This window comes from Xiphophorus couchianus, chromosome 24 (assembly GCF_001444195.1).
Source record: "Xiphophorus couchianus chromosome 24, X_couchianus-1.0, whole genome shotgun sequence".
NCBI classification, from domain to species: domain Eukaryota; kingdom Metazoa; phylum Chordata; class Actinopteri; order Cyprinodontiformes; family Poeciliidae; genus Xiphophorus; species Xiphophorus couchianus.
In genome coordinates this window covers 10,498,016-10,523,873 of record NC_040251.1, presented here as the reverse complement: position 1 = coordinate 10,523,873, position 25,858 = coordinate 10,498,016, and the positions used below count along the sequence as shown (strand labels likewise).

Here is a 25,858-nt window from a genome sequence, read left to right as displayed (position 1 = left end):
GGAGTCCTAAGAAAACAACAGTCCTCCACGTACCTTGCACAATTCAGACCCGTAAACCTTTTGTGAATGTTATGTTTAAACCACAAACTGCCTATTACAGTTTTTATATCACAAATCATCACAAATAATATTTAAGTGTGACGCTTGTGTATTGGGGCAATGACATTTTCTATCAGCTTTGTACATACAGTATGTTTTCAATCCTCCACTGCAAAATCCTTCAACCTCTGTCAGATTTTATTGGAGTAAAGCATTTATCCCAAAGGGGAATTAAACTTTGTAACTCATGATCCAGGGTTCTTCAGAGTCGTGGGTGGTGATGCTGTGGGCAGGAAGGATATCAGTGGTCAGTCTTGCATAAAATCTGACAGTCAATACATGCTAACAGCTCAATATACAGGCAGCAGAGATGATATTTCATAGTAACATGTCCTGGGTGACACCATCAGTTGGTGCAAATACTGCTCATCCACCTTGCTTGCTCTTGCCAATTCTCTTCAAATCTCTGTCTGGCTGCAAAAAAGCAGAGCAGAGAGATGTTGAACTAGGGGATATGATCCCTGCCCATTATGTTCACTATGAAGAGATAGTATGAACTTCCTCATTCTCTCTTTGCTCTATAAAGCCTCATTTTCATCTGTCTGGGGTCAGAGTTCAAGTATTATACTAATTTTTGAGATGCTAATCAGCATCATCAAGGTTGATCATTAATGCAGAGATTCTGTATAGATTGTCCAATATTTTAAGCAATATTGATTAAAAGTTGTCTGAAATAGCAGTTCACCCGTGGGACAAAAGCAAACATTACAGCATTACCCTAAACATACAGCAACAGCTTTTACACCATGTGATACCTGTTCCTCACTTTCAGTCATGCTTTCCACACCTTCCGGCAGCACATTTTTAAAGTCCCCTAAAGCCATCCAAATTAAGTGTCTTAAATAGTCTTAAATAGTTAGAAAGTTTCATAATATAAAAAATAAAATAAAATAAATCAGTCATTAAATCTAGTTTAATTTGTAATATCAGCAGAATTTAAAAATCGTAAGAGCAGAGTACTTTGAGGTTTGAGCGCCCTCTGCTGGCACGACGTTATTCTGAGACTTATTACAGTGCAGTTAAATATTATTGGGAAGAGTTAAATTTCAAAAACTGAGGAACAATGAAGGGCTTTGTGTTGCATGTCCTCAACATTTACCACTTGCAGGAAAAATTGCTTAGTGCTGTCAGCTGGATGGTTGCATCTGCTTTTTTTTTTTTTTTGTATAAGGAAGACAGCTGCTGCCAATTAAGAGGAGCCCTAAATAGAAGTGGAGAGGAGTCGCTCTCCTCTGCTCACTAAGTAAGGTGAAACAAAAACAGAGAAGGCTAATAACAACTTGGGCTGGAATTTAGTCAGTGTACCACCAACTAGCTTTATGATCAAAGTACAAACATAATGCTTCCAATATCACATAACATAGTTTAGACATCTTAATTGAAAAGACAGCGTATTATCACAGGAGTTTAGGAATATACAAGACCTTCTGCAAAAAATAATTGGAGCAGTGTTGCTTTTAACATGAAGCCAAGTATAAATATAAACTATATCTTGAATCAAGTTAGCTGCATGCTTCAGAGCTGGAATTCCTGTTTGCCTGTTTCAGACACTCTTGGACATTCGAGAGAGTTCATTTCTGGAGTGAACTTTTCTTTGACTGTGAGCGCATAATTAAAGCATCTTTCTGACCACAGCGGTCAGATTTAGAGACTCCTCCCTTGCCTTCAGCTGGCAGCAAAGATGTGAATAAATGCTCCAACAATGTTAAGTAAACTGGTAATTCTAGGATAAACAATACCGCCTGCTTGTTTTTTTCCTGCTTGCAATTATTTTCAGCATTGCCTAAACCCCTTTGATGGTACAGAGACATTATCTGTTAATAATTGCAGCACCTTATTTGATGCTTAATCTAAATATATTATTTAAATTACTGTTCCTTCTTGCTTCTAAATAGTCTAAGATGATGTTGGGTTTTAAGAGCTAAGAACCCGAATGCAGTCAATGTAACTTTAGCACAGTGTGTGTTGCCAACCAGTGCAGCTGTAGAAAACAAATGTGCCAAAGAATGATTGCCTTCCCATGTCGCACAAGGTTAACGCCCTTAGTGCTTGATGCACATTTAATTATGCTGAATGCTGTATAATTTTATTCTTTATGGTGTTAATTCTAATGTAGAGCTAAATAAAGGGAAAAGAGGTCAAATTGTTATTGCTTTCCAGCATATTGACACAAAGTAAGTGTTTCAAATATATAAGATTAAATGTTTTAACCCTTAAGCAACCCAAGAGGTTTTCCTTGTATGTTGATGTCTAATAATAAAATGGCAATAGATGATTAGTAGGTAAATGTAAAACAAAGTCCACAGTTATTAGCATCCTTGGTGAGGATGAGTCAAAATAAGTATGGTAAATTTTTCTTTTTAATGTGTCATCATTTGACTGCAATAAAATTATGTGTATATTTTGCTGCTCTGATAAAAATCCAACAAATTACACTCCCTTAATTTTGAAATTCACTGCTTTTAAGTTTTCTGGCTCCACAAGTTCTAACTTTTTCTGTAGCTACTGGTACGTAAAATCATTTTTTTAAATTCAGAAAATAAAAAACACAGAATGCAACTAGAACTCTGTCAATGTCACTGACCCTGTCACATTGTGCATAATTTTCAGGAATAAATTAACATAAAATAAAGTTTGTAACATTAAACATCTCTATTAACTCCAGTTTAGTTTATTTTATTAGCCAATTCCCAACAGATGTCACCTTAAGGTTCTTTACAGGAGACAGAGCTTCAGCTCATGTTAAATTGCTAATATATGTAATTATCAAAGTACAACATTTAATTACAATTCGAATAAGAATGGATCGGAAATGAAAATGTATTTTTAAAACAGAACTGCACCCAAGTTAACCTTGATAACATTTAAAAATGTAAAAAGTGTCACCAAATATTACATCCAGGTCAGTAGTATTTTATTTTTGGTAGAACACATAACATTTCAAAAAGGAGGTTGGCCCCAGTCAAGGCGGTGTTTCCTGTTAAAGAGAATGAAAGTGGATATAACAAGGTTATTTAAAAAAGTTACAGAAAATAAATTAAAACCAATAACAGTGTTTTTTAAGAATCAATTGCGTAAAGTACCTGTAGTGTCATAAGGTGGAGAAACTTCCACTAAATCACATCCGACAAGGTTAAGACCCCGACAGCCTCGGATAATCTCAACTCCCTAAGTTCAATTTTTAAAAAAATTATTTTAGTGTCTCAGAAAAGAAAAAACATAGCAAAACATATTTCAACTAGCAGTGACTTTATGAGAAAATACTTTTGTCAACTTATATGATCCTAAATAGATGGATCAAACTTTTATCAATCCAATTAAAGAAAGGAAAATGCGTAATATTGAAGGGCTAAAGTACAGCCTTCATTTATTATCTTTGGTTTCTTAAAATTAGTATTAGATGTAATAAATTAGAATCTCCTTACAGGTAAAACCCAGCCAATAATGTTTAAGTTAGCATTTTATTGACAAGTTATGAAAACTGCTACTTGTGTGTACCTGTATGGGAGTGAGTCCTGCTATCTCCGGTGTTCCTGTTCCGGGAGCAAAACCTGGATCAAGAGCGTCAATATCAAAACTGAGGTAGACCGGCCCAACGCCCATCTGAGCCCTCACCTCAGACATTAGAGGTGAGAGAGACTTGAACCAACACTCTTCCACCTGGACCACACGAAAACCCTGCAAATCAGAAAAAAATGGGAAGATGAAGGATTATTTTCATTGCTAAATGTGATGAAGAAAAGGATTGTTACAACCTGAATGTTGCAAAGGAATGCAGACATTTCAGGTTAGGAAGAAAAAAGGAAGTGGTGAAGGAAATCAAGACTAGAAGAAAGAAGAGAAGGAAGCAGAGAAGATGAAGAATAAAGAAAGGAGATGAGGAAGGAAATAAAGACTAAAAGAAGGAGGGAATTGTAGAGGGCATAAGAAAGAAAGAAAGAAAACAAAGGAAGAACAGAAGGTTAGAAAGAAAGAAGGGAGTTAGAAGATGAGGAATTGAGGGAAGGATAGAAGGAAAGAAAGAAGGAACCAATCAAGAGTAGATGGATGGGAGGAATGAGAAAAGCATGTTTAAAAGAAGATAAAAGGAATGATAAAAAAGCATGAGAGAAGAAAGGAAGACAAAAAACTGAAGTAATGGAAGGATAAGAAAGAGGGAAGAAAGGATGGAAAGACAGAAAAGAACCAAAGAACACTGTTTGATAAATAGACAGATGTAAAGGAAAGAAAATAGAATAGAACAAAGTACACAAGAAATTATTTTAAAAAGGAAGAAAGTAAAGAACAACAAAAAAAGGAAGGAAGAAATGGCAGAAGAAAAGAAAAGATTTTCAGCTCCAAACACTTTCCACCACAGTGCAGCCCTGAACTGGCTGATTACTGGTTCCAAACCATTAACAATGCAGTGTGACATTTCTAACACTGTTACTGGGTATGGTGTGAAACCGTCACGAGGGAGCCATGCAACAGAAACACAGACTGTACCTGAGCCCGACTCCACTCGTACGAGTCCGCTGAGTACCCGCTCCCTCGCAGGCCGATCTGAACCACCCGCCGGCAGTCCAGGAGCCCCTCCTCCACACAGCGTCTGAACGGGGTCCCGTGGCTGATCCTCTCCCCCAGAACCACGTCACTGGTGTCCGCATGAGCGTCCACATGGACTAAACCCACAGGGCCATGCCTGATAAGTTAGTACACAGACAACTAAATGTGGAGCATCCAATAGATATATTTTGCAGTTATTAATGTTTTAGGTGCCAAACAGGGTCGCATGATTCAATCTGTGGTTCTGGAAATGATTTAATGTAAGAAAATTATAATATCTTGTAGTAAGCAGAAAACAGCTTTTATGCAAATTCCACAACAGTACATATTTTCTTATGCAAAAACATTATCATACACACACCAGAAATCAAAACAGATCTAAAAACAACATCTCTATGTATAGCGAACCTCATTCTACACTCCCACTCTCCTCCTATGCATGGTTCTTTTGTTTTCAAACATTTAATGCTTTCATTTATTTTAAGATCTATAAATAGAAATACAATCGAGGTTCTTTAAAAATAAAAACATTTTGCATTTATCAAAAATTATAAATTGTCTTTTTTCAAAAGGTCTTGTAACTTCTGCAGTTCTAAAGTTTTAATCGGCTGAACTGGTGGCAGAAATGCAGTTTGTAGATCTCTGTTCTAGAACTTTCTAGGACTGGAATGAGAATCATAGCTTTACGTTTTCAGATTTCCTTTCTGCAGAACTACTAGTAGGACGGTTTTGTCTCAAAAACAAACATACCTGCTTAAAATAAACCTCTATCATTAGCTTTTCAATTAAAACCAGACTGGTTCAGGAGAACTTTGGAAATCACAGTTTCTTGTGCAGCTGATATTCCAGGAAAAAGCTACATATCAGTATGGAATTTAAACATGTTTTTGGAAATGGAAAAACTAACCTGAATCTGCACTGATTAATCTAGAAGCTGAAATTCATTTCTCTATGCCAACAAGACTGAATCCACTTAGCTAAAGAGAAAAGAAGATGTCCAGCGACTTTTATGGTGTGGATGAAGTGCCAAGACACATATTTGCGAAGACACCAATAGTAATTTTGATTCAAGGTTTTGGAACAATATATGCTGCCAGGTCCTTTCCAAGGAATGCCTGGAGTGAAATATCTATCTGACAGAAAACAGACCATAAAAGATTATGTTTAATGAAATTATAACCAACGAGAACCACAACTCACTGGGCTGCTTCTGTTCTGTATCAAACCCGAATGGAAAAAATAATTTTTCTTCTATTAAGTGCCTAAAATGGGATGGTGAAATTGGTTAAATAATCGCAAGCTCAATTAGGGCTTAAATCCTCAATTTGTGTTTAAAAACTATGTACACTTTGGTTGACCAATCTTGAATTTTGATCATCTCAATCATGTACCTCTTTCTAATGATGGATACTTACTTCTCTGCTACAGCTTGCAGTATTGGGTATGCAATAGTGTGATCGCCACCTGCAGATACCAACATTTGCTTAACATCTGAGCTATGAAAGAGCATACTAGATAATTAATTATTGCACACGGGTGTGAGACTTTGTCTCCAGATGCTAAATCATTTACTGAGCTATTGTTTTGTGAAAACCCGGGCAAACAGTTGATATCTATGATCTCAGCTGCTCTCACCCATAGTCAGAGGGATACAGCCAGTGGCCAGGATTTTTCTGTAGGCCTCCGTGATGCGCTTGCAGGTGTCTTTCAAATTGTACATGTTAACGTTTACATCCCCGATGTCAGCAACCATCAGCGACTCGAAAGGCGCTGCCCTGGTGCCACTGTTGTAAGCCCTTAGCAAGGCAGACTCTGCTCTGATCTGGCGTGGACCAAACCTGTAGCGTGTGTGAAAAGAGTAGACATTAATACATCCAGTTAAATTTATTACCCTGCAAACCCCGTGCACATTCTGTTTTGGTTTGTTTTTGTTTTTCTTTGCACTTAATTGTTTCAAATCATCAAGCAAACTTTAATATCAGACAGAGATAGCCTGAGTAAGTACAAAAAGATTAGGGGACAAAAGTTCTCTAACTCAACTTGGCCATTTGTGAAAACTGAATCTGAAGCACACTAAGTGGCCTAGTCAATGTCTGCACTTCCAATTAGGATTCTTTGGGATGACTTTATACAGGCTGCCCATTGCTTAAAATCCTCCACTGTAGCTGACTTACAGCGATTCTGCAAATAAAAGTGGGCCAAAATCCCTCCCCTCATTGCCAGTTATAAAAAAAACATATGATGGGTTTTACTGCTGCCAAGGGTGTCACAGCAGTTATTAGGACCTGGCTGGTTTTGGAAATTATTATTTGAAAACTGCACTCAGGTTAGTTTGATTATCAATAAAATCAACAAGAAATCTCTAAGGGGGCAAATACTTTTCGTCTTGCACATTTTCATGTATAAAGGTGGATAATCTTGGATCTCCTCCATTCCCTCATGGATTCAAAGCAATTAGATGACAAATTAATGCAATACATTCTTTTATTTGATGCTAAAGTTAGTTATGTTTATATATTCGTCCAGTAACACCCTGACGGGTTCAACTTTATCGGTTTTTTGGGGTTTTTTTTTCCCTTTTCATATATTTAAATACTCTTTAAAGCTGCAGTAAGTAAAAAAACAACAAAAAAACTTAAGACTGACGTCTTACGCAATAGCAGTCAGCTACATGGAAGGATTTGCCTTTTAACTACAGTAAATCACTAATGACACTCTTTCTAAGTTTGACCACTTAGAGGAGGAAAATTGGCACCTTGCTCCTGGCCGGTTCGAAGTCCCAGTATCAATCGGAACACCAACGAACGCCGCGTCCAGCCCGTCGGCCGTCTCCCTATAAGGTAACTTGGCCATGGTGGAGATCCCAGACACCCGTGCAACAAACTCGGCGCTCGGCGGAACATTATACCTGCTCCCGGAGCTCTCTCGGTTCGGAATTAAGCACCCACCGGTTCGGCTGCTGCGGTGACCCAAAGCTTGTCGGGACGGTAAGGAAAAGAAAGTCGCTGCTGCTCGAGTTAAACTTAAGTTTCTCCAAAACATGTCTGATGTTTAAGCCAAATATGACATAGATAAGTGCGAAAGGGCAACCTACTCTGCTACGTTTATAAGCTCGTAATCATTTATCCGTCAAACCGCGTGACAAGAATCTATACTATATGCAGTTATATTTAACTGACCGTGTACATGTTAGGTATTGAAATATTCATCCAAATAAAGAAACACAATGTATGTCACAGCAGCTGGCAGATAGAATGTTTTATCATTAATCCTGTGCTTGTGAGCATTAAAAATACAACGCACTTGGAAGCTTGAATGCAGCAAAAGTTAATGTTTGTCAGAAGGGAGGCGCACTGGGGGAGGAGCCTTACCTAACAGATCAGAGCTCAACTATACTGTACATTACAGTATGTGACTTCTAGGTTGGTGCTAATTTAAAAAAAAAAAAAAAAACATCCTACATGTACAGCGTCCATAAATACTGCATCCTACTATAAAAGCCCGATGGAGTGTGGCCGGAAATCATTTTATTACTAAATGTAAGCAGCAAGAGAATCATGGTTTTTAAAAAAAAACGAGGTGGCCTCGTTAAACTCTGAAATCCAAGTAAATGATTACTTGAAGGCATGAAGAGCAATAAACTGACTGTTTGTGCATAATAGCCTTCCAATTTGGCTGAAACTATCCTGCAAAAAAGCGTGGGAGAAAAAAAAAATTTAAATGCTTGAAGGGTGGCACAAGCAGTTTCCTAAACGGGCTCAGTCATTTTGGACTGACGTTAAAAAAATAAGAAGAAGACAATATAAACAATCTGATATAGGGATACATATCTTGACATATCATCTGGTGGCGCTACACCTCAATGTGGGCAATGTGTTGAAAGAATCCATACCCTGGATGCCCCCTAAATTCCCAATAAAATGGCGCACCTCCTCATCTTTATCCCATCCACCATTTTCTGATTTATTAGCCTATTTATTTTCATGCCAAATTTTTCTGCACCAGATAACGCTGCTCTGGATCAGCTGCATCTCTCTGTCTGCGCAGCCTTACAGGTTGATGTCAGGTTCGTGTGGGTGGTGGTGGATGGTGCGCGCGCCTCTGTATCCTCCCTGAGGAGGCGTGCGATGCGTCACTGAAGCAGCTTTCATCCACAGAGCAGCGCGGACGCACATTCTCCTCCGAACCCGTATCAATACATTGCATAATATCGACAAGAGAACATGGTAAGCATGCCTTTCATTGTCTTTGCAAACGTTTTATTTGCAAAGCTGCTATTTTTAAGGTCTAATCTAAGGAAACTAGGTCATTTCTGTATTGCGCTTTGTCTTGATACATTTTTCGACCTGCTGACGGTCTAAATAGGTAAAATCCTTATAATAAATGTATTATTATCTATATTTCAGTTTTGTCGGAAATATTTCACTAATATAAGGGTTGCTCTAAATCAGCGTTCGTGCCTTTCTTTAACCACCATGTCTTTATTAACCAGTTATCAGGTTATCAGGCTGGTTGTCTGCCTGTAAGGCATCCTTATGTAAATGTACACTAAATAAATCCAACACTTAACATAATGCAATCCATTAAAATTCAAAAGCAGTTTTACCAAACTGAGTGAAATATTTATATATTCTTCACCATAAATAAAATATATTTCAGCAGGAATCCAATGGCAAACAGGCTGAGCAGAGCAGAGCTTCCCAGGCAGCACACTGCAACATGTCTGACCTAGATAATCCACTCTCTCTACAGTAATCCTCTGAGCAACTGGCAGTTTGGTGTCGCAGCACAAAGCACACTGCTTTATTTAAAGCAAAAGACAAAGACTCGCAATTTTTGAACGAATTGCTGTCTTTGTAAAAAAAAAAAAAAAAAAATTGAAGTAAGCAGAGAAAAATATGCATATGGCCTCACAAAGAAAAATGTACCATTCTTGGCCTTTGACCTGATCCTCTCTGAAAAAATGGTTTCCTTTGGTGAAAATTAAAATTTTTTGTTTTGTCTTTCCAGCGCGAGTGTATCTCCATCCATGTTGGTCAGGCTGGTGTCCAGATTGGCAATGCCTGCTGGGAGCTGTACTGCCTGGAACATGGGATCCAGCCTGATGGACAGATGCCCAGCGATAAAGCCATCGGCGGTGGAGATGATTCTTTCAACACCTTCTTTAGTGAGACTGGAGCTGGAAAACATGTCCCAAGAGCCGTCTTTGTGGACCTGGAACCCACCGTCATTGGTAAATTCCACAAATATTAGTATTAATTTCTCATTACTTACTGATTAAACTGAAGAATTTATCTTATTGCATTTATCTCCTTAGATGAAGTCCGCACTGGGACGTACCGCCAGCTGTTCCATCCTGAGCAGCTGATAACTGGGAAGGAAGATGCTGCCAATAACTACGCCCGTGGACACTACACCATCGGAAAAGAGATCATCGATCTGGTTCTGGACAGGATCCGCAAACTGGTGGGTCAATTTTACAAAACAGGCTCTTCACAAAGTAATCCTTGAATTTCCCTAATTTAATAAAGCTATTTGTTTGAATTTAATGTAGCACCTAAGTGCGAAGTAGATGGGGAAATAATTTATTGTTTTCAAAGAATTTTTAGCAAATAAAAATTTGAAAAGTGTGGCATCCATTTGTGTTCATACCCTTTTAGTTTGATTCACCAAAAATAAACCCAGTGCAAAACTGACAAGGAGAGCATTAATCAGAGAGGCAACCACCTAAGCTGCAGAGATTCCACAGCTTAGGTGGGAAAATACTTTGGCCAGAGAGACCAAAGCTGAACATTTTGGCCTTGAATCCCAAATCCTTATAAATGACTTAGTTGGTGGCAGTCCCCTGTTGTATAGAATGCGTTTAGTGCTGCACAATATATAACAAATCTATTGCAATTGCAGTGTGTGCAATATTCTCATTGTAAAGACTGGAGCCCAATCATTTTTGGCTAATATCTTCCAAATACCATCAACCTGTATTTTCAAACTAATGTCACATACAGCCAGAGTCTCACAGCACCAGATGTTAACACTGGGCACTAAACATATATCGCAGGGTTGGAAAAAAAATCACAATGTCAGTTTTGTGCACCTCTATATTGGCTACATCAAACTCCATTCAAAGTGGAGACCAAAATCCAAACAAGAATTTGTGGTAAGATTGGAAAATTGATATTCTCCCTCCAGTCTGGCTGACCTCTAGGTATTTTGCTAAGATAAAGACTTTGAAGCTTAGAAACATTCCCTAAACAACTTGGAACTGGAACTCAAGGGGTCTGAACACAAACCAAAGAGTATGACTACAGTTACAATATATTATACCTTATACAGCAGGCTCACATTACGTTTCTGTTACTCCAGGCTGACCAGTGCACAGGCCTGCAAGGCTTCCTGGTTTTCCACAGCTTCGGGGGTGGAACCGGTTCTGGTTTCACCTCCCTCCTGATGGAGCGTCTCTCTGTGGATTACGGCAAGAAGTCCAAACTGGAGTTCTCCATCTACCCGGCTCCGCAAGTGTCCACCGCGGTGGTGGAGCCCTACAACTCCATCCTGACCACCCACACCACCCTGGAGCACTCTGACTGCGCCTTCATGGTGGACAACGAGGCCATCTATGATATCTGCCGCAGAAACCTCGATATTGAACGCCCCACCTACACCAACCTGAACAGGCTGATCAGCCAGATCGTGTCCTCCATTACCGCCTCCTTGCGTTTCGATGGCGCCCTGAACGTTGATCTGACGGAGTTCCAGACCAACTTGGTGCCGTACCCTCGTATCCACTTCCCTCTCGCCACCTACGCCCCTGTGATCTCCGCCGAGAAGGCTTACCACGAGCAGCTCTCAGTGGCTGAGATCACCAACGCCTGCTTCGAGCCGGCCAATCAGATGGTGAAGTGCGACCCTCGTCATGGAAAGTACATGGCCTGCTGTCTTCTGTACCGTGGCGATGTTGTTCCCAAAGACGTCAACGCTGCCATCGCCACCATTAAAACCAAGCGCTCTATTCAGTTCGTGGACTGGTGTCCCACTGGTTTCAAGGTTGGCATCAACTACCAACCGCCCACTGTGGTTCCTGGTGGTGACCTCGCTAAGGTCCAGCGGGCGGTGTGCATGCTGAGCAACACCACAGCCATTGCAGAGGCCTGGGCAAGGCTTGACCACAAGTTTGACCTGATGTACGCCAAGAGGGCCTTCGTCCACTGGTATGTGGGTGAGGGGATGGAGGAAGGAGAGTTCTCTGAAGCCAGGGAGGATATGGCGGCTCTGGAAAAGGATTATGAAGAGGTGGGAGTCGACTCAATTGAGGGTGAGGGAGAGGAAGAAGGAGAGGAGTATTAAATGAAGTGTGAGGATGAATTAAGATAAGCACATTTTCTCAATTCTGAAGTTAAATATTAGGTTACCACAAGATTCTTTCCTGTCAGATTGGATCTCTAATAAAGTTTCCTAAACTGAAGTCTTCTTGTTTTTATTTGGTTCTGTGAACCCAACATCTACAGTTATTCATTGCTTTATGCTTGAACAAAGGCAAAAGAAAATTTTATAGGAAATCTGCAAAGGAATTCCAGCATCAACTCAGCGTCCCTCTTTGAACAAAACAAAATTTTTCTGCACAGAAAAAGATAGATATATCAGACTTGCAGACTTTCAGATTCTTTTATTTTCAAACATTTTCTTAACACTAACAAATTTAAGTATTTTCATTTAGTTTCCCTACACCCCCATCTATAATATTTGGTTAGAGTTCAGCAAATGTGCAAACTTGGACATAAAGTGCAAACAGCAAAACAATTTTTTTTTGATTTTCACATGTATTGTGTTCAGAAGCATGCAGAAAAATGTAGAAGTATCTGCAACCTTATAGAGACATTTAATGGTAATCAGGTGTTTAATGGGAATAGCAACTATGTTACCCTACACAGTAGAGCCTAACAAGTGCAAAGCATTGTTTTAATTTATAAAATCTGCCTTGGCCTCAACTTTGTGCAGTGGGCTTAAAAATTACTGTATGTGTTGAGGTTCTCCCTTGTAAATATTTAAAAAAAATAATCTTGCATCTTTAACAACCCCACTACAAGTAGCCATCAGTATTCTGTATCATCAATAATTCATTTTGGGGGAATTACATTAAGAAAAACAGACGCAGATACACAAATGTCTTTTACCCTGAGATTTAAATGCAGAGCACTAGTTAGAAATGGATATATGCTAAGTAAAACACAACGGAAGACTTGTGTGGGATATTGTGTACAACGCACAGAAGAAGGATAATACAATCCACAATAAGTGCTCCAACTGGTAGAGACGATGCGTAACACCAGCAGTATTACACTTATACTAGCTTATTAACTAAACACACAAGAGTTTTCTGAGTTTTGAGTGAATTTATGGAAACATAATGCAGGCCCTGCTCTGATCTTGCCCATAAAGGAGGAAGCCTACAGCGGCACGCAGCTCTTCTAGATCAAGGTTAGACAGAAAGCTCCTCTGAAGCTCCGCCTCCACTCTGTTTCCACTGGGGCCGCTGCAGCCCTGCAGGAGAACCACAGCCGACTGGCACAGCAGCCAATCAGCCAGCTTTCTCATGCCAGCGCTGTCCTGATTGGCTAGTGCTTTACGACCCCAGAGGCTGAGATGCAGCATGTTAGCTGCAACACGAGCACTGGGGCGCTGAAGAGAAAGAATAATACATTCAGTGCAGATTCCAGTTATTTCTACTTTTTTTTGGTCCTAACTTGTCCTTCAGTTAGGAGCCTGCTTTTACCTTGTTTGGGTTCCTCCTGAGTAGCAGTTTAGCAACTAACTGAACATCAGCTGGAACACAGGCAGGAAGAGGAGGTAGCTGCTTCTCCTGGTAGTTTGTGCTGTGCAATCCTGCAGCTCCATAGAAAGGATTCTGCTGTCCGAATATCTCATAGGAGATTGCCCCCACAGCCCAGGCATCCGTCTTGGTGTAGTCGATCACCACATCAGGACCTGGAGCTGCAGTCACCACCTGGAGACAAGAATAAAAGATTTTAATGAGTTTTAACACATTATTTTATTGTCACATTAATAAATAAGTGTGTTCATAAATGTTTGTCAATTCAGCTTTTTCACCTTTTTTTTTTCTTTTCTACATAATAGCAACAAACTTCAGTGCGTTTATTTGGTTTTTATGCAATAATCCAACACACAGTCAAGCAAAAGGAAAATTACGTTTTATGAGGTATGTCTTGATTAATTTTACACATGGGGAACACAGACTTAGGGTTTTATCACAATATTTTGTGGTATTACTTTGTGGCAAACCTGTGTTTGCCACACCCAGGTTTGCTGAACTGTTTAGATTACACACAGATGGATTCGGTATACCAATAAAATGAATTCTAATTTTATCTAGGGGTTAAAAAGTCAAAATATCCCAACAAAACACATTGAGGTTTGCAGTTTTAGCATTACAAAATGTGACAAAGTGACACTTGAAGAAGTAACCTACATCATGGCCATTTTACTCACCTTCCTGAAGTCTCATATTGAAATATTTCACTTGTGCCAGAGAATATTTACTGTGGTTGAAGTATTTAGACTCACCTCAGGAGCCATGAGTGAAGCGTTTCCTCCTCTGCTGACCCACATGTTGTTAAATGGAAGCTGTAAGCTGGAGTCATTCTGGGTCAGGCAGCAGCCGAAGTCAGTAATTACTAAACGGGGGCAGCCACCTAAAAGGAAAATAAAGGAAAGAGGGCCAAAATATTATAGAAAATCTGATAGAAACATGATTAACATGGGGTTTATTGTGTGTATGTCGGTGTGTGTGTTTTTACATCTGACCTGAGTCAAACTCTAGCAGTATGTTGTCTGACTTCAGATCCCTGTGAGCAACACCCTGCCTGCACAGATGGTCCACCCCCTCCAGGAGCTGCAGCACCATTAGAGAGCCCTGCCTGCGGTTGGGTGTGGAAACCAGCAGGTACTGCCGCAGTGTGTAGGGATAGCTATAAAGTAAAAACAACAGGAGCTCAATGAAGGACTGCATGTGTTAAACCTGATAATATAAACCAGTGGGAGATTTTAGATTAAATATGGTAATCCATATTTAACTTTTTCAAGCCATACTTTTTCATGACTAGGAAAAGAGTGCGATTGTTTCCGATGCCCGCGGGGTTGAGCCTAGCTGGCAGCACATCTGGATACTCCTCCTGTGCACCTGGTAGCAGCGGCACGTCTGCGGTGAAAGCCCGATACACTCTGATCACGTTTGGGTGAGCTGAAACTCTTCTGGGAAGAACTCCGAAATGTCTGCATTACGGAGAAACCAGAAGGATTCATCAGCATGTCTGTAGTCCTTTGATCTATACAGCAAGACAGGACTAAAAGAATCCGAACACCTAATATTTACCCATCCAGGGTAATCTGCTCTTTTTCCTCTTTTAAGGCCAGAGGACCAGATGGGACAAGTTCTTGTGACATAGATTTTAATATCGCCTCACTTGAAGATCCAGCCTGTGTACAAAAAACACCAAAAATGAGAATTTTGAGAATGTTCCCTCAGTTTACATTTAAACAAAAATAGGTTTGTGCATAAAATTCTGTAACTGAAATTACCTGTATTAGTCTAGTGTAGCTTCCTAGCTTTTTATTTAAAAAAATAAAAATAAATAAATAAATCAAAAATCAAAATATAATCTTGCTAAGAAATTAAACCGAATAAAATCAATTTTTGAGCATTTTTAATTGATTCAGACAGCACTTCTAATAATTTGAGCTAATTCTAAAATGCTTTTATTTATCACTATATAACAACATTTGCTGCAGATTACCCACTCACCCCAAAGTTCCACAACATTTTGATAGCCAAAGGGAAGTTTCTGAAGGAGCAGCATGTTGGAGATCGCGCTGTCTGGACTTCCTCTTTAATGTCCCGTAGTTCCACCAACGTCGAGTCTCTCTCCGTCTCCTTAGGGTGAGCAAACTGAGCTGCAGCCTCGTACACAACCGCATTGGAACCTTTGCCAATCTGGTTCCCTATAATGTAGTCCTCTAGTTTGAATCCAGAGGTGAAAGGTCTCAGTGTGCTCTGGATTTTTTTCTTCTTAAACACAGCCTGCACATTGAGAGGAAAAACAGATTACAAGACATTTCTAACTAACTTGGATCGTTTTCACTTTATATTGGGCAAACCATCTCTAAACCAAACATGAACCACCGCTGCAGTAAACATATTCTTCTGAAGATTGGTTTTTGCAGCGAAGAGAGTGCTACAGCTGATTTTTTACGTTCTCATAACATCCCAGAGGACAGAGTAAGGACAACAGGTGTTATGCCGAGAAACGCATGCCTGCCGAGAATTGCATGGCCTGTGGCGGGAGCATGCATCGTTCTAAACTCTCGCATATTGATGAGAAAACGGACTGAAATATGACCAAAGAAGCAATTTTTAAAGATATTCGTAACATCATCATGTTTCTTAACCATTTAAGCCCTAGAACGATGGGTTTTATTTCGTAGATTAATTTAAATAAATATGTTTTTTACACCTTTATTGAGACATATGAGTCAAACGTTTTACAGTCGGTGTCTGTGTACATTCTCAGCTAATGTTTGCAATAAAGGTTTGCAATTACCCGCTTTTCCCTTTAACACCATAATAGCTTAACGCATGACAAAACACAGGTCCATTAGGTAGAACATTTCATATCACCCTTAACTATCTAGTCTATTAATGTAGGAGGGGATGCATTTTATTTCTGAGCCTGCCGATATTTGCATCCTGTGTCTATTGTCCTGTTGATATGAAACTTATAGTAGTAGCTCAGACAACAAGTGTGATTATGTAGAAAAGGTGGCATCCCACTTAAGTTAGCAAGGGGGTGCATTTTTTGGCAAAGCAAATTATTAACTTTCTAATATCTGCATGCCCCACTTATTTTCCCAAAATATCCTACTGATATAAATCTTATACCAGCAGTTCATAGAACAGCTGTGGTTTTGTACAAACGTTATTTCACTCTTAACTCTTTATTTCTCCAAGTTAGCAGGGAGATGCATTTTTTTGGCAATATAAATTATTAGCCTGCCAATATCTGCATCCCCTGTCTATTGTCCTATTGATCTGAAACATGTACCAGTAGAAACTCATCCTAGCAGTTCATAGAACAAGAGTGATTATGCAGAAAAAGTTATTTCATTCTTAGCTTTTTATTTCTTCAAGTTTGGAGTGGGATGCATTTTTTGGCAAAGCAAATTATTAGCTTGCCAATATCTGCATGCCCTATCTATTTTCTCCAAATATTGTCCTAGTGGTATGAAACTTGTACTCTTCTCACAGCAACAGTCTTCAGTCAGAGGCCCCTTCAGATTTGTTACTAGGCTGACTGCTATAAGAGATTATTCCTGGCCACAACATTTATTTGTCCTTTGGGTTAAAAATAAAATATGCTTAATGTGGGAAATGCATAATAATTCTATTGAGGTCTGACCAAACCAAGTATGAATTTTCAAAAGCAGTCGAGATTGCTTGAAGACTTTGAAATAGAAGTACTGAATCAGAGTCTAACTTTATCATACCTGTATTTCTTGACATGTTGCAGCGCTCTGTCTGTCCTCCTCCAGCTGCTGCTCGATAAGCCCCACACCGAGACCAAAAGCCAGAAACACGGCCCTGTTCCGAGGCGACGCGCCGGTAAACCTCCTTCTAAAACCGGCGGACTGAAGCTGAGCCGCCAGACCCCTCAGAGAGGTGCGGTAATAGCGGTACCGGGCCGGCAGGAAAGCCTGAGGCTGAACGGTGCGGACCGACGGGCCTACACGGAAACGGTCAGCTCGGAGCTTTGCTGCGACTCGGCCGCCTGATTTAAGGAGACCAATCTGAAGAAAGGACCGGCCGAGCTCCAGCCCTCGGCTAATGGCGTGTTTCACAGACATGGTGAACCCAGAAAAGGAATCTCAAATATCCCTTTCTGTGAACCTCCGTCCCGGGTTTACTGTTCTAAGGTAGCGGACTGTTAGCAACACAAACAAAAAAAAAACCAACACCATCCACGCATGCGCCACAGAAGTTAATATTTTAAGCATTATTTTTAGTGACATCTGGCGTTGAAAAAGTGCAACAGCAGGAATTCTTTATTGTGAAAAACAGTTAACTGGTGGAAAAGACAAACTGCAGGACTGTCTACCTTAACTAGAGAGACCAATAAAATGCCGTATAATACAGAAAACCCAATTATTACATTTCTTTCATAAGTTTTGACAATTTAATCATAACCATACTTAGACAAGACAGCTACTCAAAAAACAGTGTTGACGATCTGCTTTTATATGCATTTACTGGTTACTTTATTACTTACACATTCTTTTTAGGTTTAACAAGTGTCTGAATTATATAACAGAGATTTTAGTTCATACTGATGTAAACATCACACATTATTTCAGATTTGTTGGCTACAAAGATATTACGCAAATTTTTTTTCACCACATTCTGAAGGTGTATGTTGGATTGTAGTGGCCATTGGAGTACAGTAAACTCTTTCTCATGTAAAAGAAACTTGTTTGAGATTATTTGAGCTATGTCATACTGAGCACTACAGTGTTGCAAATATACATTCAAAAATTGTTACACTGTGATTTATACATTTAACCCAAAGCAGATGAACTGTTGAATTAAAACAGAACATACATGCTTTTATATTGAATTTTGCAACTGAAATTGATTGTCTCACTTTGATTAATATGTATGAATTATAGCTTTACTTTCTTGTCAAAAGTCTTTGAAATATACATCTTCAAGATAGGAATTTGCAAATGTTTCATCCCCAAAGATAATTTAGGGTTAACTGAGATATAATGATTCATACATGAAATGACTTCTAGGGGAAAAATTGAGTGAACTCATTTAGACCATTAGCTAACTATGCAGTTTATCTTTATCCAAAAACTATTGATATAAAAAATGCTGTTCTTTATTAAGTAAAACAAGATCTAATAAAAATGCATTATTTAGGAATGTGTTAGAAATCTCTTAACAAATAAATTGTTACTTAATTGTGACCACCTAAATAATTCAGTTGTATTTATTTGACATTCAGAAAAGTAGTTCTACAGTTTATTGTAAGACAATAATATTTCATCAAAACAACCACAAAAGCAAGAAAGACTTTTATATGAAGCATGGGAGAAATGAATACATGAAAATCACTCAATGATTTACTATTATGTTATACTAAAAATTATTTATAGTACGATGCAGATAAGAAGGCAAAATTATGCGTTAGAAGTTTTGATGTTTAATCAGAATTCATGATATAGTTGATCCATGGCACATAGTTCCTCACTTTGGTGTAGACACCGGGGTAGTATGGATTTGCACAACTGATGCCCCAGGAGACAATCCCCTCAAAGTTGCCATTGCAGACAAGTGGACCGCCGGAGTCTCCCTGTGGATAACCAAGCACAGGATGATTAGCTTATCTTACTTAGTCAGACCTGAAATAAAAGTGTTGTGTCAGAAACTGCATTTTTTGTCTTGTTCAGATGCTTTTCACGCTGTAGTGATGGATCCTAGTTCTGTTCAGGACTCTAGTGTTTTTCTGTATCATTGGAAGCTTTGTTTGTTTTCTTTTTTGGCAATAAAATCTTAACACCTGTTACAGACAGCACAGAATTATCTTTCTCTGAAAAACAAAACAAACTGGCTCTTTTTAGAGATAGCAAGAAAAAATATAAAAGATGTTTCATATGTACAGCCATTGTTGAACAGAGAAGCCTTAGCATTTGTGGCAGTGGTAAACCAGCTGTAGTGTTGCACAGAGCAAGCGGAGGGGATGAGCATAAGAGTGATTGATAGCACTAAGACCCTCCTCCTGGCTCTGATTGGTTATTTCTGAGTGATGTATTTCTGCAGTTAGTGCTGGAAGAAGGCAGAGATACTTGATTCCCCTCCCCCCACAGAAACCCTAGTATACTATGCAGTAGGAAAAGTTGATCATAATGACATGTACTCTTGAAGAATAACTGTTTTTTTGTACCTGGCAGGAATCTTTGCCACCATATGGAGATCCAGCACATATCATGTTCTCAGTGATCCTGCCCCAGTAGTACCAGGAGCACATCGTTATTTCTTTCACGTCCACAGCTCGGAGCACCGGAGACAGCACGTAACTATAAGGCTGTGTCACACCCCACCCACTCACAGTGCAAAAATCCCCTTTTAATTGGGGGATGTTTTCACCAGGCAGCCTCACTGGCTGGACGTAGGCGTTCAGCACTGCTGGCCTATCTAGCTGTAACACAAACCAGTGAAATGATGAGCAACTAGTCCTTGTCAATTCTGTTACATGGTATTTATTATTTCACCACCGCTCCCCTTCTGCAAACCTTAATAATCATGATGTCATTGTTGAATGTCTTGTAGTTGTAGTTGTGCACATGTATTTTTGAGACACCGAAGATCTGTTCAAATCCTTCCGTTTCACGCAGGCTGTGTTCACTCAACACCACAATCATCAAGTGGCTCCTAGGAGTCAAAAACAACCAGACCCATTCAAACCCCCAAATCTATTGAAGGAGCAACAATTATCCAATTATCAGAATATCCAAATCTATTGCTGTTTTAAATAAGGTAAAGAAATTACTAAACAGAAAGGCCTTGTATTTTTGTCAGACATATTGTGTGGAAGTCTGGGGTAGTAGTTGTAAAACATTTATAGATCTGATTTTTCATTTACAGGAGAGAGCTGTTAGAGTCAAAAGTGGAAGTGGGCACAGATATTACATAAACCCAATATTCAAACAGTTAAACATATTAAAACGTATTGAATTAAGTAGAATATCTTCAAATGTATGTACAAATCACATGTGAAAAATTTACCAAGCAATAATCAGAACAGATTTACAAAACAAATTTGTAAAAATTTGTTTTGAATATGGTATTAATATTGGAAGTGGTATTAAAAAAGTGTCAGTTTATCAAACAATATTGACAGTGAGATAAAAAGAACTAAATTAAAATTTGAAAATCATTATGATGAAGCAATGTGGCATTAAATAAGCTAATGTTTTGTTTTGTATTAGTCTTATTGTGTAATAGTCTTATGAGTCAAGAAGCTATTCCAGCTATTTTCTCTATTTATGTGAAAAGGGGCCAAGTTTAAACCTTTTCATTTATGATCTCTTTAATGAACTATTTATTGAGTAAATGAAATAAAAAATAAAATGAAAATAAAACTGAGATTAAATGCAATTTAAATCAAACATCTCTTTGATTTCAGTTCTTACGGTCTCCAGCAGTGGGCAGCAGACACCACCCACTCTTTGTCCACCAGTGTTCCTCCACAATAGTGCACCCCTTTCTCAGTCTGCAGGGAGGCCTGGTATTTGATCGAGTACGGTTGGACCTCCTGACCCCCGATGATCCTCGAATCAAGGGCTTCTGTTCACAGCAGTGAGCAGGAGGGTATTTAGGTTTTGGCACTTGTAACATTTAATAGAAAGAAAAGAAAAAGTTTGGTAGGTGTACACAAATTTAATTCGATACTTGGACCAAATCTCAATCCATAACCTTAAGAAATGATGCTCTATCATAGGAGCAGCATAGGAGCAGGGTTGGGCTCCTGTTCAGCCTATCAGGTGGCTGTTCACATATAGGCTTACTGACGCAGGAGACAGAGGCACAGCCATCATAATCATGTTTTGAACTGTGGAGAAAACCCTGGGAGATACTTAAAAAAACAGCCTCACCTCCAACCTGACTTTCAACTCTAATGACACCAGATGGAAGAACAATGGACTTTTTTTAAATAAAAGCTCCACGTCTTCTTTTGCATATTTCAGTGATTTTTTTCATGCATACAGATCTGTATGCATGAAAATATTTCTAGAAAAAATTGCCATATTTATTTGCAACTTTTTATAAAGTCTGACTGCAAAGATAAATTTCATATATGAAAATATATTTCATGTAGATGGGGAATTAAAAAAAACCCATGAAGTTGGTGTTCAGCTATATATATTAGCTCATGTAACAGAATCTTGTGCTGGTGGGGCACCAAAACCGGGCCCACCCAGACCCAGGGGTCACATCCTTCTGAATGTGGCCCTGACTATTGGTCTTTACAAGTAAAGTTATTAGACCAGAACAGGTTTAAGTGCACCACATGTGTGTGTGCATATGGTGCACACACGTATGAGCACCATATTTAGTTGAGCCCTGAATTACTTATACCCCGGTTTGTATTTTTTTTTCTTTCAGCTTTGGAAAGTGAGAGGGATATCTTTTAAAACCTAGTAGAACAATTTAAAGTTGGTGTCAGTTCTTAAAAAAAAAAGCTCTCAAATTTACTTACATTTTCTCAAATATGCATTTCAAAACTTAATTATACCCTTCTCAATAATTCTTTACAATAATCAAACTCTTCTTTTGCAAGTTTCCACTCGTATTTACATATTAGCTTTGGTAATGTCCAAGTCTTTAAAATGGGAAATCCTTCTTGACATCACCCTAATCTTTACTTTTTACAGTTAAAACTTTTTCCATTGCATATTAAGAAATAAGAAGAAATGTGTTGTTCAAATTAATAGATTACTTTGCACCTAAAAAATAATCTTTTTAGGGCTTAACTGTAAACAAGATAACATGCAACACAATTATGTTTACACACAGGAATGTGCTCACCAGCTTAGGTGATGTATTCATTTAAAATGGTCAAAGATTTTAGTCGGGATTATATTTTAAAAATATAATAAAGAACTTACGTGAGTATACTTTTGAAGACAGAATAAACAGCACTGCTGCAATTTGTTGACGAGACATTGTTGACGTTAAATAATCTGTAATAGAGAAGCATGTATTTTTGGAGATTTATTACAGTACATATTGGAGCATCTATTGTCATTTCAACATGATTAAACAAACATACAAAACAGTTTAACAGTTTGAATCTCATCTGACTCAAAATGACAGCTACATTCTTTGCAAATTTCCATAAATTAAATATGAACTGTAAATCAGTGTCAGATCAGCGATGATTAAGAGTTGAGTTTAATTGAATTATCTTCCGCTTACCGTAAGGTGAAAAGCTTGAACCCCTCTGTGCTTCTGGTGAGACCAATGTTCTCCCCCTGGCTTTTTAAGTGTAACTGTATCCCTATAAAAATCTTTTGTTAAATTTATCTTTCCATCGTTCTGTGTCCTCTGACAATCTCACGCTCTGACCTACTACATGACAAAGATAAGGTGTTCTGTTTTGTAGGCTCAAGTTTTTTAGTCCAGCAGTATTTAGGTTGGAAACGCCTCAATCTTTGCTGATTCCCTCCAGTTTACAGGCAGGATAAAATATTAAACTCTTGTTTATTGGAAGAAAATAACTAACATTTCCAGTGGCTTTACTGGAAATGCACAAAATATGAATTTAAATGACTCCTGTCTGTGCAAAATCCTGTTTGGCAGTATGGGACAGCAGCTCATCACAATGTGCCATTATTATTGTCTACTGTTATGTTTTAACTCTGGTTTTATAAATGTTATTGTAAATCAGCATTTGAATTTAAGTCAAAAAGACTTATCATTTATGCCAGTAACACTTTTGTACCAATTGCAGCTTGTTGAAAAAATACCACAAACATTGTGAACATTGCCAGGAAAAAAAAATTACATGTCTCACCCATAAAACTACAGGCCTTTAGTTGAGTCAATGCTTTGTGTTACATTTATTATTTTATTTCAAAATGTTCATACTGTTTCCACATTTTCTGACTTGGAAATATAGTTACCATTTTCTTTGTGGTTAAGATGTTATGTCAGAAGAAAAGGTTTATTTTCATGTTGATTCACTTTTTTTGCTTCAGTGAAACTGCTGTCACTTTTTTCATCCTCTGCCTGCACTAGGTGGTATGCTATCTGGTCCTAAACATGAGGAAATAAAGATTGTGTAAATCATCATATTTGTCATATGTGTAAAATATGCAATTGCTTATGATAAATTCCCTTTCTGAACGATGCATAAAAATCATTTATAGCTTTACATTACCACTAGTTATATTACTTTTACCGTGACATCACTGTCTTGTTTTTTCTCTTTTTCAAACTTAGTGATCTCCTAAACATCTGCTGCGCAAAGTGTCTGGACAGCTTTGCATTAAATTAAGTAACATTACTCTCAGGTCATTGCTGCAGCATTTACAAAGCATTCCCATAAATATACTAGGTTTCCTTCAAAAAAGAGATTTTGTCTCAAGGGACTTCCTGCTAAAAAAAAAAAAAAAAAAAAAAAAGGATAAAAATAGAAGTGGTGACAACATCTGGTGGTGTCTGGTTGTGTCTCTAGGTTCTGACAGTGATTCCACGTAATTTTCTGAAACTGCATGTGCTAGGAAATTGCTTATTGATGTCCTTTGAAGTCTGTATCTTTGTATGCCATAGAAATGGAAGGCAGGTCCACAGTAATGGGATACTGGTGTGAGAACAACTTTGTTTAAGAACCTGTGCTATAGATAATGGAAAGGACACCTTCCTTTAAACTCTAAGCAATACACACAGGTGTTCTATATAAAATGCTTAGGTTACTTCTGTAAAATGCACTGAGTGACCTCTTTTGGTTCTTATATCAGGTAATACTAAAATTACACGTGTAAATAATCTATATAACTTGTTTGACTCATTTTTTGTTAAAATTGAAACCAATTTTTTAAAAGATTAATAACAGTATCATGCCATCTGCCAAGTCACTGTATAGAGATTAAATTGATTCTTCAGTGATTTGATCTTGACTATAGACTCCATTTTATTATGTTTATTTTTTTGCCATATTTTAGCTTTCTTCTGTACAAACAGGCATTTAGCTTCAGGAAGAGCTCATGACACCACAACAAGCAAAGTAACTCAAAGAAAAATAAAAACTAAATTTACCTAATTTAAAGAAGCAGGAATTAAATGGGAGAAAACTGGAATTAAACTAAAAGACAGCCTGACCAATAAGTTATATTTTGGGTCAGAGGCACCCATGTAATACTACATGGTTATTAACAATGGACAAGTGTTTTATTGGCCTTCTTCCTAATTATTTATGTGCTGTCATTTAGAGAACAGACTGCAGTTATGCCTTATGTAAGGACAGTTTGTATCTCTATGTTCCTCGTGTGCGAACTGAAAAGAGAAAGAAAGCTTTTAGCTTTGTGCCCCATCTGCTTGGAAAGCCTTGCAAGCTGAACTAAAACTGTCAGAACTGATTTCACTGAACACTTTTCAAAAAATGTAAAAACAAACAATGACGAATATCATGTCTACAGTGCATATGTTTCACATCTTCAGTTGCCACCATGTTTTTATTTAGTTACTGTCTTTCATTGTCAGATTGTTGCCATAAATATTGTTGTTGCGCAACACCCCCCCCCCTCCTTTCTGTCTCTACTCTCTCACTCTCGTACTTCCTCTTCTGAGAGGGGAGATGTGCTACCAGCTCTCCGTCTAACGGGTACGTTGAGTTTCCTAAATCTGCTGGGATTTACCCTGTCCAGAACTGAAGTAAACTCTGTTTAAGCTGGTTTCGAGAAACGATTCGCCTGGTTATCTGACGGCCTACATCCAGGTGTCCCACCCTTCTTCCCCCTGTGAATTAGCCAGACTGAGCAGCCTACAGCCAACTAGTTTCACAGAGCACACCTGTTAACGGTCGCTCGTTCTCTATTTTACAACTTGCATTTGTTATTGAACCAGGTAGGTTTTAGTAACTCGGGCGAGTCCCAAGGATGAGGTTTTAAATATGGGCTACCAGCAACCTAAAAACATTTTCCACTTTTTCCTCTCCAGAATCAAACATCACAGCTATTTTACAACCATCAAAGAACTTTAAGGTGACTCATTAACTGAATGTCCACAACATCTTTAGATTTTCTTTATGCTAAATATTTTATTAGTAAGGCATTTTTGCAAGGGTCAGTACAGCTTAATTCAGTAGCAGAAATAATCAAATAAGTAAAATCAATCATCTAGTCTATCTTTCCCTACTGCTGACACTGAGAACTAAAAAAGGAACCTTAGAGCGAGACGGACGGAGTTTGGCGCCTCGAACCCCAGACCTGGCACGATGATGAAGAAGGTGTGGCAGCAGGAGGAAGATGTTGATCGGCGAAGGCCAGGATCTCCGCAGGTCTGATGAGCCTCCTCTCCGCATGGATGCTGAGGTCACACAGGACTTGGTGCTGGCAGGAAAAAAGGCACCAGTTCTTCTTCCTT

The 25,858-nt window shown here is 38.5% G+C and overlaps 4 protein-coding genes across 4 annotated transcripts; 1 reads left to right on the top strand and 3 right to left on the bottom strand.

The window, feature by feature from the left end:
* Positions 1–1,395: 1,395 nt before the first annotated feature.
* Positions 1,396–7,975, bottom strand: agmat (agmatinase (putative)). The gene is made up of 7 exons (XM_028010363.1): positions 7,400–7,975; positions 6,280–6,482; positions 6,060–6,108; positions 4,585–4,780; positions 3,598–3,777; positions 3,183–3,267; positions 1,396–3,076 (listed from the first exon to the last, which is right to left on the bottom strand). The coding sequence occupies exons 1-7, from the start codon at positions 7,684–7,686 to the stop codon at positions 3,003–3,005; spliced, it is 1,074 nt and encodes a 357-aa protein (XP_027866164.1). The 5' UTR covers positions 7,687–7,975; the 3' UTR covers positions 1,396–3,002.
* Positions 7,976–8,709: 734 nt separating this feature from the next.
* On the top strand, positions 8,710–12,106 carry LOC114140468 (tubulin alpha-1B chain). The gene is made up of 4 exons (XM_028010362.1): positions 8,710–8,870; positions 9,655–9,877; positions 9,962–10,110; positions 11,008–12,106. The coding sequence occupies exons 1-4, from the start codon at positions 8,868–8,870 to the stop codon at positions 11,986–11,988; spliced, it is 1,356 nt and encodes a 451-aa protein (XP_027866163.1). The 5' UTR covers positions 8,710–8,867; the 3' UTR covers positions 11,989–12,106.
* A 186-nt stretch (positions 12,107–12,292) lies between these two features.
* On the bottom strand, positions 12,293–17,691 carry pink1 (PTEN induced kinase 1). Its single transcript, XM_028010361.1, has 8 exons — positions 17,200–17,691; positions 15,461–15,736; positions 15,032–15,135; positions 14,749–14,931; positions 14,464–14,627; positions 14,224–14,351; positions 13,415–13,645; positions 12,293–13,320 (listed from the first exon to the last, which is right to left on the bottom strand). Exons 1-8 carry the CDS (start codon positions 17,554–17,556, stop codon positions 13,036–13,038), a joined length of 1,728 nt encoding a protein of 575 aa, XP_027866162.1. The 5' UTR covers positions 17,557–17,691; the 3' UTR covers positions 12,293–13,035.
* A 158-nt stretch (positions 17,692–17,849) lies between these two features.
* Positions 17,850–22,837, bottom strand: LOC114140470 (trypsin-3). The gene is made up of 6 exons (XM_028010365.1): positions 22,691–22,837; positions 22,381–22,455; positions 20,905–21,058; positions 20,005–20,143; positions 19,656–19,910; positions 17,850–19,064 (listed from the first exon to the last, which is right to left on the bottom strand). The coding sequence occupies exons 2-6, from the start codon at positions 22,436–22,438 to the stop codon at positions 18,915–18,917; spliced, it is 756 nt and encodes a 251-aa protein (XP_027866166.1). The 5' UTR covers positions 22,439–22,455; positions 22,691–22,837; the 3' UTR covers positions 17,850–18,914.
* Between the last annotated feature and the right edge of the window lie 3,021 nt (positions 22,838–25,858).